The sequence below is a fragment of the Convolutriloba macropyga genome, chromosome 15 (genome assembly GCF_964194025.1).
Source record: "Convolutriloba macropyga chromosome 15, txConMacr16.3, whole genome shotgun sequence".
In the NCBI taxonomy this organism is placed as follows: Eukaryota; Metazoa; Xenacoelomorpha; order Acoela; family Convolutidae; genus Convolutriloba; species Convolutriloba macropyga.
This window is the reverse complement of record NC_134482.1, coordinates 33,509,995-33,524,715: the sequence shown is the minus strand read 5'-3', so window position 1 is coordinate 33,524,715 and position 14,721 is coordinate 33,509,995. Positions and strand designations below refer to the sequence as shown.

The window sequence follows — 14,721 nt, the reverse complement described above, 5'->3', positions numbered from 1 at the left end:
AATTTTAAAAGTTACCACCAATTTTTGTTCAACCGATTGATCTAGAAACATCATCAGGGAAGCTTATCGGTTCTGAGCTAATATCGAATAATTGTAACTTTTTAGTATTTGCGTAACCATATCGGACCAGGAATAAGCGAGAACCGAGCTATTTTCCAAACATTCCTCTGATTTTGCACTTCATTTTGTAAGCAGCTATGTTCTTTTTCGATTTAACAACAAAATATTTGCAGTGACTATCGAATATAGTTGATCGTTTATGCATCTAAACTGGTTTGTTGTGTATATTTGAATATATTGGTTTTAAGAGAGATTCTATTTATAGAAAGTAAACGTCATTCAAACAAAACATCAAATTTTCTCCAAATTCATTACTAAGCGCTTGCAATTTTGCTGAATTGTAAGCGTTTTTAAGAAAAGCTGACAATTTTCACAGAAATGACGAAAATCTTCGGCGAAATAGAAAAGCAGCTTATAAATATGACCAAATTTCATTCTCCATTCACAAATTTTTACTCTTTCCTTAAATTCACATTCAACTTTCAGCGTTTGGCTTTATTTAGCAAACAACTGCAATAGTTTCTGCCTCAAACACACAGATTGTCACTTCTAACTTGTTGATATTTAGAAAAATATATTTTGAGTTTTTCGTACAATTTCAATCTGATCAAGAATGGCCTTAGACGACTCCGATCTTCAACCACTTGTAATTGACAACGGAACCGGAATGGTCAAAGCCGGTTTTGCGGGCGACGAAGCCCCGAGAGCTGTTTTCCCATCAATCGTGGCCCGGCCTAAATACAACATGATAATGCCTGGCATGGGCTACAAAGACAGCTACATCGGCGACGAAGCCCAGCATCGAAAAGGCATTCTGTCTCTGAAGTACCCAATCGAGCATGGAATCGTGACTAACTGGGACGATATGGAAAAAATTTGGCATCACACTTTTTTCAATGAGTTGAGAGTAGCCCCTGAGGAGCATCCTGTGTTGCTGACCGAGGCTCCCTTGAACCCGAAAGCCAACAGGGAAAAGATGACGCAGATCATGTTTGAGACATTCTGTGTTCCAGCGATGTATGTCGGAGTCCAAGCAGTTTTGTCACTGTACGCCTCTGGCAGGACAACTGGGTGTGTTCTGGACATTGGAGACGGGGTGTCACATACAGTCCCAATCTACGAAGGGTATTCATTGCCGCATGCAATTCAACGCATGGATCTTGCTGGTCGAGACTTGACAGATTACCTGGCTCGAATTTTGACAGAACGAGGCTACAACTTTGTTACCAGTGCCGAACGCGAGATTGTCCGGGACATCAAAGAGAAGCTTTGCTATGTCGCTGCCGACTTCGACTCAGAGTTGAGTCAAGCTCAGACATCGAGCAAAGTTGAGAAAGATTACGAATTGCCCGATGGTTCTGTGATCACGATTGGCGATGAGCGATTCCGATGCCCTGAAGCTCTGTTCAAACCCCAACTTCTCGGACGAGAAGCTGGACAAGGAGTTGACCAGATGACATACAATTCCATCCAGAAATGTGATCTGGACATCAGAAGAGATCTCTTCACAAATATGGTGCTTTCTGGCGGAACCACTATGTTTCCAGGACTTGCGGGTCGGCTGTCAAACGAACTCCTATCTCTGAATGGAGAGAGGGCGAGGGTGAAAGTGATTGCACCCGATGAGAGGAAGTACAGCGTGTGGGTTGGAGGCTCAATTTTGGCATCGCTGACGTCATTTGAGCAGATGTGGATTTCAAAGGACGAGTACGACGAAGGTGGATCTGACATTGTCCACCGCAAATGTTTTTGAACTCTGACGTGATTTTTTTTATTTCTTAGCAATGGTTGATTTCATCATAATCTGTAGTTTAGTTTTTTAAAAATAGATTTTTAATTCAGATTTTCTGTACAAACTTTTTATTTGAGAAAGGAAGACGGTGTTGCAAACGTGTTTATGTAGTAGACAACCCAAAACTTGAACTCCCTACACAATTGGGAAAAGCTAACCGGAATTATGGAAAATTTCTAATTTTACAGAAGCGTTTTTAGTTTAAAATTACATGGTAATGTTGAGAGAAAACAACCACAGATATAAAATGAGTATGAGATAATCGTGACATGAAATTCTAGAAAATATAATTATCGGAATTTCACCCCAGTTAAAATTAGTCCTGTGCCGGAACAAACGGAAAAGATCCAGGGTTTCCGTCCAGGGTCAGTTTTCACAGTAGCTGCGCCTGTTTTGACCCCCATATCATATGACAACTCTTAAAAGTAGCTCAAATCAACAGCAAACTGTTTCAATTTAATTGTTGAAATTGATCTTATACATGAAGATGCACATTCCAGTTCAAATTAGAGCATTGTTGTGCAATTTATGACATTTTAATATAGTCAAGAAGGCTCCTGCGTCCGAGTGCACAGAATGATATAACACGCTTTTTCTCTTATAAAGACGGGTCTTAACGAAAACACTCTCGTCCACAATCTAAGATTTTCTGTCGAATCAACAGCATCTCTTTGAAAGACAAAAAAAGTTAATCGCTTTTCCCAATTAAGTTTTACACAAAATTGAGATCAAGCATCTGCAAATGACAATTGCATTGGAATTCTTGCAAGGTTAATCAGAACTAAAAACAGAGTTAGGATGCATGAACAAACATCAAACAATACAGACTCCTTCATGATAATGTACACATTAAATCGAATCTGATAAAAGTTAAGTACAGGTGAAAAAAAAACAAATTTTACCATTTGAAGCACACAGTCGCAAAAATCCGAATACTAAGCTGACAAGATTATGCAACGAATCTAAATAAAATAAATATTTTGAAATTATTTTGATTTTAAGAAATATTTCGTTAGACGTAGAAAAACTAGCGGACGGGTTTCCTTCAGGAAAACCTGTAATATTTGGCACTATATTCAGACATCGATTTGTTATTTTAGTGCTTTGGATTGAACAAAAGAGTACTTAATTTTAGTAGAGTTTCATTTTTGTTCATGTTATTGATCTGATAGTTCACATATCAATTTAGTGTTATGTTTATCGCGCTGTGAAACACTTGTTCATAATCAATAATTATATTTAGTTTTTTCTCCCACTTTTGTTTCGAGTCAAATCGGCCATAATAATCTTATTCCTGCTACTCCATTTCATATCTGTAGTTAAAATTCCAGCACTCTCGATTCTCTCCAAATTAGAAGACAGGGTTCAAGCATGCGTACTCGATGGCAAGATGACAACGCTAATATAATAAAGTTTGTCATATCCCAGTTAGCATCACACAAACGCACTCCGAAGGCGGAGTATTCACCTGGTCCTCAATTCAAGTGCGAAAGAAGGAGAGTGCAATTGAATATTGCACTTTTAGCTTGTCCGTCAACTATACCGCCGGCCGTCCGTTGTAGCAAAATTTTTCATTAGTAGAAACCCTTGCTATGGATTAGACCTACTGATTACAACTGGAGCTTCGGCATCTCATGGCGAAAGTTTTCATTCGCACACAAAACATTAATTTCGATCGCTATATTTTTTCCTGGAAAAATAAATAAAGATCGAATTGATCAAACTGTTCTAATGTGAGTTAAATGAAGACTCCGAAAATGATGGAGTTCTGGGTATATACTCAGAAAGGAGATATTAGATCCCAGGCGTGCACTTAATTTAGCAAAAAAGAAACTCAAGGAGAAAATTAATTACAGATGTCTTCACACAGTCGTGAACCAGAAGGCATGCTGTTTCAGTTCAACGACCACAGTGCAGTTCGAACCAACTACAGAATTACAGCAGCACTACTGCATGCATTGTGAACGACAACAATAAATTGCTATACCTGTTGTATCACTTGTTCTATAACAGCAAACAAAATTTATCACAAAGGGAAAACAAGTCATAGTTCTGTAGTTAGAAACAATATCTCAAGAGCCTGCAGAAAAGCACCAATTAATTCTTCTAAGAGACTATATATTAACCTCAATGAAATGGAGCCAGATACAACAGCTAAAAATTCCGTAAACTTCCTGCATAGTTTACTTTGAATTAAAAATTAAAGTGAAAGATGAATTAGCCAAACTTTTGGGATGACTTATTCAAAACTTGAACACTGCGCAGAGAAAAAAATTGTACGCAGTTTTGTAATTACCGACAAAAACGACCAATCCACAAAATTAGCTCTCAATTCAACAATTCAAAAGAAATAAACCAATATATAAACAACTACCAAATTCAAAACATCGACACCTTTGTTGATGTTGAGACTACGCTTAACTACTTAACAAATCAATTCAAAGTTGAACCATGCACTGAAGTTAGAATAGCACGACAAACGAAATTTAATGCTACATTCTATCGAAGCCAAGATGGTTTGTGCACTTTGTCAACACTTATTTTTAATAACTATAATTACTAAGTGATCATCATACATGAAGTGAAACTCAAACTCGAACAACCTCAATACCAGCAAACCATCAATGACACATATTCTTGAATTACGAAATCGAGCCTATTATTGCAACAAATTGAGCTCAAATGGTGTACGAGATACCGAATTTGGTATACGAACGACGGAGTTTACAAGAGACCAGTAGTGAAGCTCGCCCCAGTACTACATGGAAAAGATGTTTTCGCGATGGGAAACAGGGTCGGCGATGTGGCGGCTGAGCTTACTAACTCAATAACCAAATTGAATAGCGCTTCAAGGGCATTTTAAGCATTAAAGCTAGAATAGCATGAATAGCGAAATTTAAAGCTACATTCTGCTGAAGCCATACGGATTTCTTCAACATTTTTTTTTAGCAACGATTATTAGTACACAATCGTCATACATGAAGTTAAACTGAAACTCAAAACCGAACTACGCTATTATTGCCACGTATTCAAGTGTTCCCAATCTCACAAATTTAGCTCAAACGGAGAAAAAGATACCGAACTTGGCAAGCCAGATTCGATGAATTTTGCGATCTCCATACCGATTCAGAGAGTGCAGGGCAGCGTATAAGGTAGGTATCGCGAAACCCGAGCTCAGTTTTTTCCAAGAACCTTAAAAAATAGTTATCTCTATCCAATCAACAGTTCAGAATTGACATGTACAGCTGTATAAATAGCTTGAAAACTATCAAAATCAGTTAGCTGTGAACAGTTGAAATTCACGACTTTGGTTATATTAACCTGACATAGAGTGCGTATTCACCCACAATGTCTTGAGCGATAAGTTCTTTGCTATCGTGTCTTGTTTCTCTAGATCATCTTAGTTATTGTATAATTTAACTTAACCTAGAATTGTGAAAAGAGACAAAAGTTTGATATTATCCTTTTTTTCCTTTGAGCAGCAAAGTTCCTAAGTATAGAGAAAATTTGTGCAAAGCATAAAGTAAGTTTCATAACTACACTAATTGCGTTACTGAGCAACTGAGTGGGCTGAAAAGCCCAAAGTTCAATTTTTATTGCATTTGTTAGCTTTGATTATTGCGAAAAGTTCTCCGAAATTATTTATGATCTTTTCTGCTAGCGCCCCCGCTTAGTATGACACCCCCATTTATAAATGTTTAAACATATTGTTAAAGCTAAATAATCTTATACGTTAACACATATGAACAACATGCATTTACTACAAGCTAGCACAGCTATTGTTTTATAGTATTACGTATTCAACGAAAATTTGTTGCACAACGTAAGAATTAAAATAAAATTACTGTATTAGATCATTTTTGGTGTTATCGGCTGCGATAAGGTCTTGATTTTTTAAAAAGTTTTTAAGGAAACTATTCCCAAAAGTGCCTTCAATCTACCTAGACACTCTTGTTTCAATGAAAAACAGTTATCGCCGTTACAATTCGCGAATACTTAGATATTGGGGTATGCAAACTTTACGGCTATGTAGGGCTGGGGGGCGCTAGCAGAAAAGATCCAACATTTACACATTGGAAGTAAAACTGATTGCCCGAAGCAGCAGCTAGGAAAATTATCTTGAGCTGGTTGTAGGGATTTTGCAATTTCAATTTATATTTTGAGCTAATAAAATATTTCAAGCACAATTTCATTATCATTTTGAATTTTTTATTATTCTGAGAGAAATAAATTCGTTGAAAAGCAAAGCTGAACGGTTAGTTAATGAGAGTGAATGAGTGTTAAGCAATTCAACGGCAATTTATAGTATAGCGGATATTACTGTTCAGGATAGTTAACAAAAAAAGTTTTAACATGACAGATTTGAAACTGCTGAAACGAACGGGGCAGTGTAAAGTTTTCCTAGCCTTTGATTGGAGAGCAGCCGTTACATTTGGCCCACCGACACGGAGAGTGGAAAAAAATTGCTGTCCAATCTAATGAAGAGAGTGCCAAAGGCACCAAATAACCAAACTCAAATGAATAAACAGCAAAAAAGCAGTGAAGCTAATAGAAAAGTGCAATTCAAATAAGAAATTGAAGTGCTAGCCCTGCTTAAAAGAAAGAAGCAAAGCAAAAGCGAACAGAAACCAGGCACTTCATGCTTAACCAACTGATTGTTTACATTAACCGTACAGTATCAGCCAGTTAAAATCCCATAAGACAAGAAGCTTCAAGATTTAGTGGAAACACTAAACGAAGGCTTGGCAACAAAATAATTGAAGATTCAGAACGATCCAACATTTTAGAAAATCTCTATCAACAAACTGTTCGCCTTCTGGAGAAAGAAATACCCAAGCAACTGCAGCGTCGAAACAAGATTGTACCCTACACTGGAGATTTTTTGAAGAACATCTAGAAGAAGGGAGTTGAGAGCGAATTTGAACTATAACTGGCTTGCGTATATAAGCAAAAGCGCGCAACCAGCAATGAATGCAGAGCAAAGCAATCAAAATTCAAACAGTGAACGATTGCGAGATTAACAACAACTATCGAAAGGGTAACCCAGTCGTTCAAACAGTACCAATTGGAGCAACATCAGACGGCGAAGATACAGAGGACGTTTCGAAAAGATCTTCAGCAGAGCAAAAACGCGGATGACGAAATTCAATATCAGATTCGTAACCAAGTTGAGTCAAGAACAGGCACTGTTTAAAAGGAGAACACTTGAGATGGAAAAGCAAACGAAGGAGCTCGAATCCAAGCATCAACTACTGGAGGAAGAGCGTGAGCTAGAGTGCTGAGCGGAGAGCGCAAACAGCATTAGAAAATGAAGATGTTCGTACCCAATCAACCAGACGGAGAAGCTTCCCCTGTGCTGGTTCACGATAAAAAAAGGGTTTATTCAGGTAGTAGTAATATACCGAAGCTTAAATTGAACAACTTTGATTGAAATCATCTCAAAAGGCATGAGTGGTCTAGTATGTACAGTGGACCAACGACCAATGCCAGGCTCAGAGAAGATGAGCTATCTAAGGACTCTACTCACAGGCACGGCCAAGTCAGCTCTCTCTGGAATGGGCTATTCTGGACAGTTCTACGATGCTGCATGGTGCATTCTGGAGAGGAAATTTGTAAGGCCTCATGTGATCATCGACGCAAAGCTCGAGAGTCTCCGCAAGGCAAGTCAAGTGAATTCGATCAACTCGCCAGGTCTGATCAATTCCTCAGTTATTGTTTTTAACTTTGCAAACTTGCTCAAAGAGTACAAACAATGGATGGTCTGTAATCAAGCTCGACACTGTATTTGTTATCAGATAAACTACTTCAAGTTTCCAAAGAGAAGAGGTGGTTCTATGTTGATGGTAAAGATGAAGACTGGCTTGATCTTAATACTTTTGAAAAATGGCTATGTAGAATGGCATTCGTTCTTGAGAAGATTTCAGCTTTCAAGGGAGAGTATAAGGAGGAAGACAATTGAGCACAAACAGAGACAAACGGGTCTCGAAGACATCAAACTTCAGCGCAAGTTCAAATGTGAAAGAAACGAAGCAAATGCAAAGTGATCACTGTCCACTAGCTGATGATTTGAAACTGCCAACTATTCAGAAACATGAGCATGAATGACCGGTTGGCAGCACTGAGCAAGCAACGCTTATGTTACGGATGTCCGGGCAAAATAAATGCAATCAAAGATTGTAAATTCAAAGCTTGAGGTATCAATGAATGTAGCAAGAAGCACAACATATTGCTGCACTCTGAATACCGAATGGATGATGACAATCAGGCAGTCAACTGAAATGCAGCAACAATCAACTATGGTAACGAAGTTACGAGTTTTTTTCAGATAGTTCCCGTCTCAATAAAAGTTGGTGAAAAACGCAAAACATATGTTTTCCTCGATAGTGGATCAATGGTTTCATTCATCGACCAATGTCTGCAAGAGAAGTTCCGAGCTCAAGTCACAGATGTTACGCTCAACATAGCTAGCATACACGGAACAAAGGATCTGAGGACAGAAAGGGTTCCTCTCAAGATATAAGGAGTACATTCAAAGCTGCATTCAATCGAAGCGTTTTCACACTTGTCAATCTCACTGAGATACACAAACTATAACTACAACAAGCTGAAGCAAAGCTTCAATCACTCAAGTTTTCTACCCAGCAAAAACTTCAACTTGGTGGAAATTGGCATCATCCTTACTCCAGATCCTAATTAGCTACAACGCCCATTGGACAACAAGATAGGAACAAGAAGTGAACTTTCGCCGTTCTAAAAAAGCTTAGATGGGCGGCCAGTAATGCCACGAGGGACAAAAGGAGACCAAATTTTTGTCATTTCACCTTCAGAGAAGATGTGACTGTGGTTGAGAATATCCAACCTTGTTGGAACATCAAAGCCTATGCTTCCGAAGTAAACGTCGTCGGTCAGTCAAAGAAGGAACTGCAGGCACAAAAGATGCTAGAGAATACGACAAAAATTACAGGCGAGAGATACGAAGTAGCAATGCTGTGGAGTGACCCACGACCAAATGTACGAAACAACTAAAGCTCAACCTTAGTTCAGCTTTACTCAATGGAGCGGAGAATCCAAAGGGACCCAAAACTGAAAAGTTTGTATCAATAATCAATAGATACAGTTGTAGAAAAGATTTTGGACAAGTCCAAATTAAAAGGCACCTTCGGGAAAGAGTGTACTGGCCTTAACATCCAGTGCAAACCCGAACAAGTCTGGCAAAGTAAGACGTGTTTGTAATGCAGCATCAAAGTACAAAGAAGAATGCCTAAGTTTTTTTTAACTTCAAGAATTGTCGCAACTTCTTATTACGTTCGTCTAATTTTTTCCAAATTTTTATTTTGCCAAAAGGTTCTTTCTCTTGGCACTGGCTTCGTGATTAGATTATATCTTTACACGATTGTAGAGAAACCAAGAAGCTTTAAGGAATCTTCAGCACTTTTGCTAATTTCTATTTCAAATTTTGCTCTTTTTCCTGAATCTGCCTGCATTTGGTATATCAAACGAATTCGTTTTTTATTTAGAATTCTTTTGCCCGTTTTCATTTAAATTGTTGATAGAGAGCCTTGAATTTCAACACTTTTTTCCCATAAGTATATACAATTTATATGCAATTTTTTTGATATTTATCTCAATTATTGAAAGTACGGTTGTCTGTTCGGCTCGTTACGTTCAATTGGACAACAGGTCAAGTTGAGGAGTATTTATTTTTCAATTCAAATCTTGGGACTAAATTCCAGGACTTGTCCTGTTTTGTTTTAAAAACTCAACAAACTTGATCATTATTGGTGTGTTGCTTTTCTTAAGATCTGTTCAAATATTTGCTTCATTTTTGGAATCACATTGAAGTAGTTAATTTTGTGACACCGAATCAAGACAAAAAATTTTAACTCTGATCTTAAAGTAGAGTGAGAAAAAAGTACTTGAAGGAGAAATCGTTTTCTGGATTGTGTCATTTTGTTTAGCTATGGCAATTTTTTGAATTTTGTTAGAAGCCTATTTCATCAAAATGCCTTTTCAAATAAAGTCAATGCCAAATCCAGCTGTCGTCACCAGTCAAATTTCTTCCAATTGTAATGCAGAACTTGTGCTGCTATTATAACCCAAAGTATTGGGTTTGTATAGATAAGCTGTCTTTTTTTAACATCTGTTCACCCTTTTTCAGCTTTTTCACGTCAAGGAGAAGTTAGTGTAGTGTTTTAAGCACTTAAGCACGCAGGAATAGTCAATTGAGCGAAAAAGTCAGTAGCCGATGTTTTTCAAAGTACCTTTAAAGTGGTGCAACAAATTCGTATTTGAACAAAATTTAGGTTTTTGGAGGCCAACTTTCTTTTCAACGGTCGCCAATTCGACTTCTGTTTATAATGTTTAATTTTCTATTGAGTGCAATTAATTTGATACATATGTATTTGAATTGTGCTTGTTTTCATTTACTTGATTTCATCAATGCGTAGCTGATGTTTTTTATGACTTCACAAGATTTGTGGTCATAAAATGTTGGTGATTGTTTGATTTTGCCCTCTTTATCATTGGTGTTGTCTTTTCACTCAGTATCATTAGTGACAGTTTTCATTGGTTGCTAATCAGAATAAATGAACCTCATTACTGGATCATGTTATGGTTAGTGGTTTTCATGACTGAAAATAATTGTCCTCAATTTTTTTTGATAGTTTCTGTTTTCAGTATTTGTTTCAATATTTGTGTTGTAATTTTTCTTCTCTTACCATTTAACCTCAATAGGGACAAGTCAATTAAGCAAAAAAGTGGTCTTATCACTTAATGTTGTGTTACCACTTAATATCATCAGTGACAGATTTCATTGGCTGCTAATGACGATTGTGTGAATCTAAGAAGTAGCTTGTGTTCATTGGAGTCATTTTTAAGACTTTAATTTTTCTCTTCACTTTGTCTTTAAAAATAAGTATTCTTACTGGCCTTTTAGTGCGGCACAATTTTGGCCATTATATTGGCTCCAAGTTTAACCATTTTCTTCCATAACTGAGATATCGTATGTTTAGGAAAAAATTAGGTGAAGTTGTGAACCTTGCCTGCATTTGGAGTGCTATTGTCCCATTTTCAGCCATAAGAACTGCTGATATGTTTTTATGACTTCTAAAGTTTTATGATACGCTATGGTTGAAGATTTTGTCATGCAGCTATCAAGTTCATTTAGTTGGATGCTATTGGCTTTCAATAATGCTCTCAATTGTGCCACTTTCTTTGTTGCGTTTTTGCTTTGTCTGTTGAAGTTCCCCAGAACCTTGATGTACTGTGCACTCATTCTAAGGATGCATAGAGTCAAATTCTAAAAAAAATTTATTTAAGTGGTTCTTAAAACAGTAAATCTTAGAATGAACATTTAAATGTTTTTATTTTGTTATCTTTGCGCATAAAGGGTCGTCGATTTTGTTGACTGTCCTAGTTTGATATTGCCGTAGGACAATATTCGTGTGGCTATTAGTTAATTCAATTCTTTGAATTGTTTTCGAGGTTTTTTTCCTTCTTTGTTGTTTGATTTCGTCGTGCAGGTTGTGGTTACGACCATTTGATATCATGTTCCCTTCAAAAATGAGCTGCTCGTTCATTCATTCATTCATTCATTCACTCATTCATTCATTCATGCATTCATTCAGTCTTTTAACTGTGTTATGTGTGATATCAAATTTTGCACTTATAGTTTTATAGGTGCAATTTTTTTTGCGTATTTTTGAACGAACTTTGGTTTACACATTACTTTCAAATTGCCTTTCAGCACTCTCAAATTGACTATAAATACTTGTTTGACCAATTAAGAGGTCAAATGAGGGCAATTCAATCTATTTAAAAGTTAGTTTGAAGACAGTTTCTAAAAACAGGACTTAAGTCTATATTACGTCAAGACATGTTGTTTACTTTTAAAATTTTTGGTCTGTATCTTTTCATTGGTTTTTGAAGTTCCAGCTCTACAAAATTGTCGAAACTATTTACTTGCACTCTGTCAGCTATGATAACATTTTTGAGTGGGAAAACAACTTTTGTAACACAAATGAGGCTCCCTTGTTGTTATCATATTTATATAATGTTTACATATTGCAAAGCAAACGATGTGTTTCTGAAAGGCTTTTTTCTCCCCAAATATGCGCTCTTTGAATTTCAATACGGGAACGCATTTAAGAATAATTTGGCTTCTTCGAAGAGCAGCTGCGGACTACAACATTATTTTAAATTTAGCCATGGAATATTAAAGTTTTTTGCACACTCTCCTAAAAAATTTTTTCTGCAGAGTGACAAACATTATTGTGTTTTCGAAGTCGATTAGTTTTGTATAATAAATCAAATCATTCTGCAAAACTGGCACCTGTTATCCAGCACAAGTTTACTATTTTTGGCACTTGTTTTTTTAAATTTGTGCTGGATAACAGGTGTCACTTTTGCAGAATGATTTGATTTATGATACAAAACTAGCCGACTTCGAAAGCACAATAATGTTTGTCACTCTGCAGAAAAATTTTTTTAGGAGAGTGTGCAAAAAACTTCAATATTCCATGGCTAAATTTAAAATAATGTTGTAGCCCGCAGCTGCTCTTCGAAGAAGCCAAATTATTCTTAAATGCGTTCCCGTATTGAAATTCAAAGAGTGCATATTTAGGGAGAAAAAGAAGCCTTTCAGAAACACATCTGCTTTGCAATATGTAAACATTATAGACATTAGTAGACTTTTTGCTGAAATACTATAGCAATTTATTGTGTTCTTGACGGTTTTGATTTTGCCTTCATCAGATTTTGCCTGTCTCTTAAAAAATTAAAGATTTGTGACTAAAAAGTTTACGTATTGTTATCTTGATGGTTTACGTAAGAATTTTGGATCAATATAAAACTGTTTTCAATGTCTTCTGTTCACGGGCAGCCCATTGTTGTCATGATCAGTAGCAAAGGTGTCGATAAAGTTCTATCTGGACAATCGACAACAAACCTACTCGAAAAAAGAAAAACATCGAATGCGAGTTATTCACCTCGCCTTGTTTTAATTAAAATTTTATCCCGATTTTAGGGTGAAATTACTTCTGTGCACTGTCCCCTCAAACGCATACTAAAAATCCAAAACAATCCTTTGCTGGAGCCCTTGCGGAATAGAAGTAATGGAAAAACTCCAGAGAGCACGCACCACGTCCTTATAAATTTGCTTCCCAAATTCTAAGGGACGGCAAAAATAACAAACGCGGCTTGGCTAATTAAAACATATGGCTCCAAACTTATTAACGTGCAACTAGCTTTTGAAACAGTGCAGAAAAAACAATGTCTAAAATTATAAAACATACAAAAAAACGAAATAATTTTTTTTAATAAACAAATTGATCAAATTGAGTCAAATTCTAAAAATTTAAACATATTTAGAGATATATTTAAGTTTTTAGGACAGTTGGTTACATGCAAACTTTAATTAGAAATACAATGGCTATGGACTCACATTGATTTGCTTCCTGGATCTGGGTGTAAAGTATAATGAAATGCACACAACGCATAAATTGGCATTTTCATTTGTTCAAATTGATAGCTTTAAAATCTCATTTGAGAAATTTAAAAGCACAAAATTGCTTTCAAATTAAACAAATCTATAGAACACATTTTATGCATAAGTTTGAGATTTTTTTCAAACAACTTAAATTTTGACGTATTGTTGTTTTAAACGGAGACAATGTTACAAACAAAAAATATCCTGAGTGGGATAGATCAAGTATGAGCTATTTTTTTTTAAATTGATCAAAAATTTGGCCAAATTGACTCAAGTACCCGGGTTACCGCTCATACAATTTTCTTTGAGTTCGTACTAAGTCATAAATGATTTGCACGAAATCTTGGTAGTCATACAAGGATCATTTAAGATTTCAGAGAAATCATACAGGGATGGTACACAAAAATTCAAAGCCTAAAAACTAATTTTCATTTTCTATGAAGTTGAAAAAAAATATATAAATAAAATTGCTTCAGATCAAATCAAAACTTTAGTTATATATTTGGACTTACTGTTATTTAGTGCCAAACTTTGAAAACGATATTGTACGTTAGGGTCTTTTGGCGCATCACTAAGTGATACCGGGGAATCACAGGTGATTGCTTACAGAATAAAAATTTTTAAAAAATTAATGGTGCAAAATTTATGAAAAATAGATATATGATTCTTGGTATTCATACCAGGATCATATTTGGGATTTCATTGGTTTTCTACAGGTATCGTGTTTAGTCCTAAACCTATCTTTACCCAATTCTACATTTCTCAAACAGCGAAAGCTGTTATTTATTGTCGTTCTTGAAGGCAACAGAACAGCCAAAACGCATCAATTGGTTTCTGGGAATAGTAGTTGAGTAAAAATGTCGAATACTTACATGAAGTTTTATTTTTTTGGACTGGCATAAAGACACCAGCTCCAAAAAAATTGGGACTCTCATCCGCTAGGGATTCGCTAGATTTTACAAATCAAACCGTCCAAAAAAGTTACTGAAAGCCAAGGATATAAATTTAAGCCTCATGGCAGTTTTTTTTAGCTTGGTCACTCGGAATTACATTTCACGCTCTGAAGACGAGACTTTTCCAGGTTTTACAATCTTACTTGACATAATGACATATCTTCCCTACTCTACCAGAGGCTCTGCACAAATTCATCAACAAAAGAAGCAAGTCAGTCCCAATCTCTCACCTGAGTATTTATTTAACTCTCACTCACGAATTGCAAAACCAGATTAAGATCAGACTCAATTTTTCTCAAATTGGCTGAGAATAAATATAATAATGATATCCGTTGATAGAACAAAATAAAGGCAGTAGGTGTATATATGAAAATATAAGTAAAAGTTAAGATCAAGAAAGTAGAAAGAATATAAATGGGGAATAAAAATGA

At 36.1% G+C, this 14,721-nt stretch overlaps 1 protein-coding gene across 1 annotated transcript; it reads left to right on the top strand.

The window, feature by feature from the left end:
• The first annotated feature begins 358 nt into the window (after positions 1–358).
• LOC142354633 (actin-3-like) lies at positions 359–1,888 on the top strand. The gene has a single exon (XM_075406967.1). The coding sequence runs from the start codon at positions 674–676 to the stop codon at positions 1,811–1,813; it is 1,140 nt and encodes a 379-aa protein (XP_075263082.1). The 5' UTR covers positions 359–673; the 3' UTR covers positions 1,814–1,888.
• Positions 1,889–14,721: the final 12,833 nt, after the last annotated feature.

Bases quoted from the DNA above. Each gene is read 5' to 3' on its own strand.
- LOC142354633 (XM_075406967.1), top strand. From the start codon at position 674: ATGGCCTTAGACGACTCCGATCTTCAACCACTTGTAATTGACAACGGA.